We start from the raw sequence: 2,573 nt of genomic DNA, 5'->3' as shown, positions 1-2,573 counted from the left end.
ATTATCAACTCATTTTTATATTCTAATATTACAAATTTTAATGCGGTTTATGTTTTCTTTAATTTTTAAAAATATTCACAAAAGGTTATATAGAATTTTTTTCTCTTTCCTCTAGTGATTCTTTATTTCAAGGAGTATTTAACATACCTTTAATTTAGTTTATCCCTTTTAATTGTTACAAAATATGTCTGCACAAATTCTATATTGGAACTTGTCTTTTTTTATTCATCGTTAAATGGAGTGAGTTCGGCTTGAAATATGCTTAAAAGTATTGTGCAAGAGAGAAAGAACAGAGAATGACTAAGCTGACATCACAAGAAACTTTAATTTACTATGTATTTTTTAAAAATCTTCTACAAAAATATGCACAATCTTCCATCCTGTGGGGAATATACTTCCCAATGCCCCACCCGCCTGCTCTTGGTCATTCTTACTTTCAGAGTGAGCTGATTACACTGCCTACATATGACACAACTGTAGACCCAGCTGTTATCATAAATTACACTTTCACTCACAGACCTATTTTCAGTGAGTTTTTAAATTTCTGCTAAAGATATTTGGATGGATGTTTTCCATATATTCTTTTACTGATCTATCTTTAATATCTGTGTGTTTTCTTATTTGCTTATTTATTTGTTTGTTTTGGAATATAGAAGCTGAATCCAAGAAAATAAAACTAATAAGCCCATGCTCTCTACCATTCAGGTTTCTACAATACATTTGCAATTTATTTATATGAGGCCACTGTTCCTTCCTTAAAATACAGAGCTTTTGTTACTCTTGTCAGGATCACGTCATATATTTTGAAAGAAAGCATTGCATTATTCACTATGTAAAGAGAACAGTGTTTTCAAAATCAAATAATACCTTTACTATCAATAAGATTGTTAGAGTTATTCTCTATTTTTCATTTAGATGGAAGTAATTCTTACATCTTCTTCACGTGTCATATTTGCTATTGTGCAGGAACCCATGTCACCTGACATTAGAGGTAGAGTTGTTCCAATATCTTTTTCTTTTCTCCGTATTTTTGTACCCAGATTGAAAAGCTCACATCTCTCTGGAGCTCTCAGCTGCCTTCAGAGGATGCTCCCTCCCCAGTCCCATGTCAACATCTCCTTCTTCCAGCCCCCTGCTTTCCTCATGATTGGCATCCCAGGGCTGGAGGCCTTCCATGGCTGGATCTCCATCCCCTTCTCCTCCATGTACACTGTGGCCCTCACTGGGAACTGCCTGATCCTCCTGGCTGTGAGGAGGACCCCCAGCCTGCACCAGCCCATGTACTACTTCCTGTCCATGCTGGCCCTCACCGACGTGGGCCTCACCTTGTCCACACTGCCCACCACCCTGGCTGTGCTCTGGTTTGACCATCGGCTCATCGGCTTCAACACCTGCCTGGTCCAGATGTACTTCCTGCACTCCTTCTCTGTGGTGGAGTCCTCAGTGCTCCTGGCTATGTCATTTGACCGCTTTGTAGCCATCTCCAGTCCCCTGCACTATGCAGCTGTCCTCACAAATAATGTCATCATCAGGATTGGGATGGCCATCGTGGCCCGTGCTACCTTGTGCCTCTTCCCTGTGCCATTTTTGATTAAGCGTCTAAACTTCTGCCCTGGAAATAACTCCCTGTCCCATTCTTTCTGTTTCCACCCTGACGTGATGAGACGGGCCTGTGCTGACATCACCATCAACATACGCTACGGGCTCTTTGTGGTTCTGTCCACAGGTGCCATAGACTCTCTGCTCATAATTCTGTCCTATACTCTCATCTTGCACACAGTCATGGGCCTGGCCTCTCCCAGGGAGCGAGTCCGGGCCCTCAACACCTGTGTTTCTCACATTCTGGCTGTATTTGTCTTCTTTATTCCAGGTATCACCATGTCTATGATCCACCGTTTTGGAAGACACCTGCCCCATATTGCTCATGCTCTTGTTGCCTATGTGTACCTGGTGGTGCCTCCTGTGCTCAACCCCATCATCTACAGCGTGAAATCCAAGCCCATCAGGGAGGCCATGCTCAGGATTCTGAAAAGGAAGAGGCAAAGCTGATGAACTACACAAACAAAGCATCTAGTGGGAAATATGGCCAAACAGTCATATATTTTGCCCAGAAAGACCTTACTCAGAGTTCTGACCCAGGCACATTTTCAAGAGTATGACAAGCAAGTGGATGCCCTCAGACTGATAGCTGTCTTAATTTCTCCATGAACTTGCTAACTTTAGGTATTTTATCCAGTGTTTACTTGTGCAAGAATCTGTGTCCCTCATTGCAGATTTTAAAATTAACCATACATGATATTTTCTATCCTTTGGAGGACAGAGCCCTATAAGTACCCAGTTATGGTGCAGTGTAATGAAACTGTGATAGGCATATTCAAAGTGCTCTAGAAACTCAGAAGAGAGTTACTGGCCCTGCAAGAGGAAATGAGAAAGGATTCACATAAGAAGGAGGCTTAAAGGAGAATAGGGATTCCCCAGGAAGGGAATTGCACACCTAATAAAGGAAAAAGAATGTTAAAAAGGAGAAGTATGGAATAATTGGGTGTACTTGTTCCCAGTTATGGTGCAGTGTA

The 2,573-nt window shown here is 41.6% G+C and overlaps 1 protein-coding gene across 1 annotated transcript; it reads left to right on the top strand.

Annotated features, from left to right (window-relative positions):
• Positions 1-1,086: 1,086 nt before the first annotated feature.
• LOC123641551 (olfactory receptor 51I2-like) lies at positions 1,087-2,049 on the top strand. Its single transcript, XM_045556426.1, has one exon. It carries the CDS (start codon positions 1,087-1,089, stop codon positions 2,047-2,049), a length of 963 nt encoding a protein of 320 aa, XP_045412382.1.
• Positions 2,050-2,573: the final 524 nt, after the last annotated feature.

This window comes from Lemur catta, chromosome 7 (genome assembly GCF_020740605.2).
Source record: "Lemur catta isolate mLemCat1 chromosome 7, mLemCat1.pri, whole genome shotgun sequence".
NCBI lineage: Eukaryota > Metazoa > Chordata > Mammalia > Primates > Lemuridae > Lemur > Lemur catta.
Note: the sequence above shows the minus strand (reverse complement) of the source record. Positions and strands in the feature narration are given on the sequence as shown.

What these genes read in the sequence shown, in the direction of transcription:
- LOC123641551 (XM_045556426.1), top strand. Translation starts at nt 1,087, where the DNA reads ATGCTCCCTCCCCAGTCCCATGTCAACATCTCCTTCTTCCAGCCCCCT.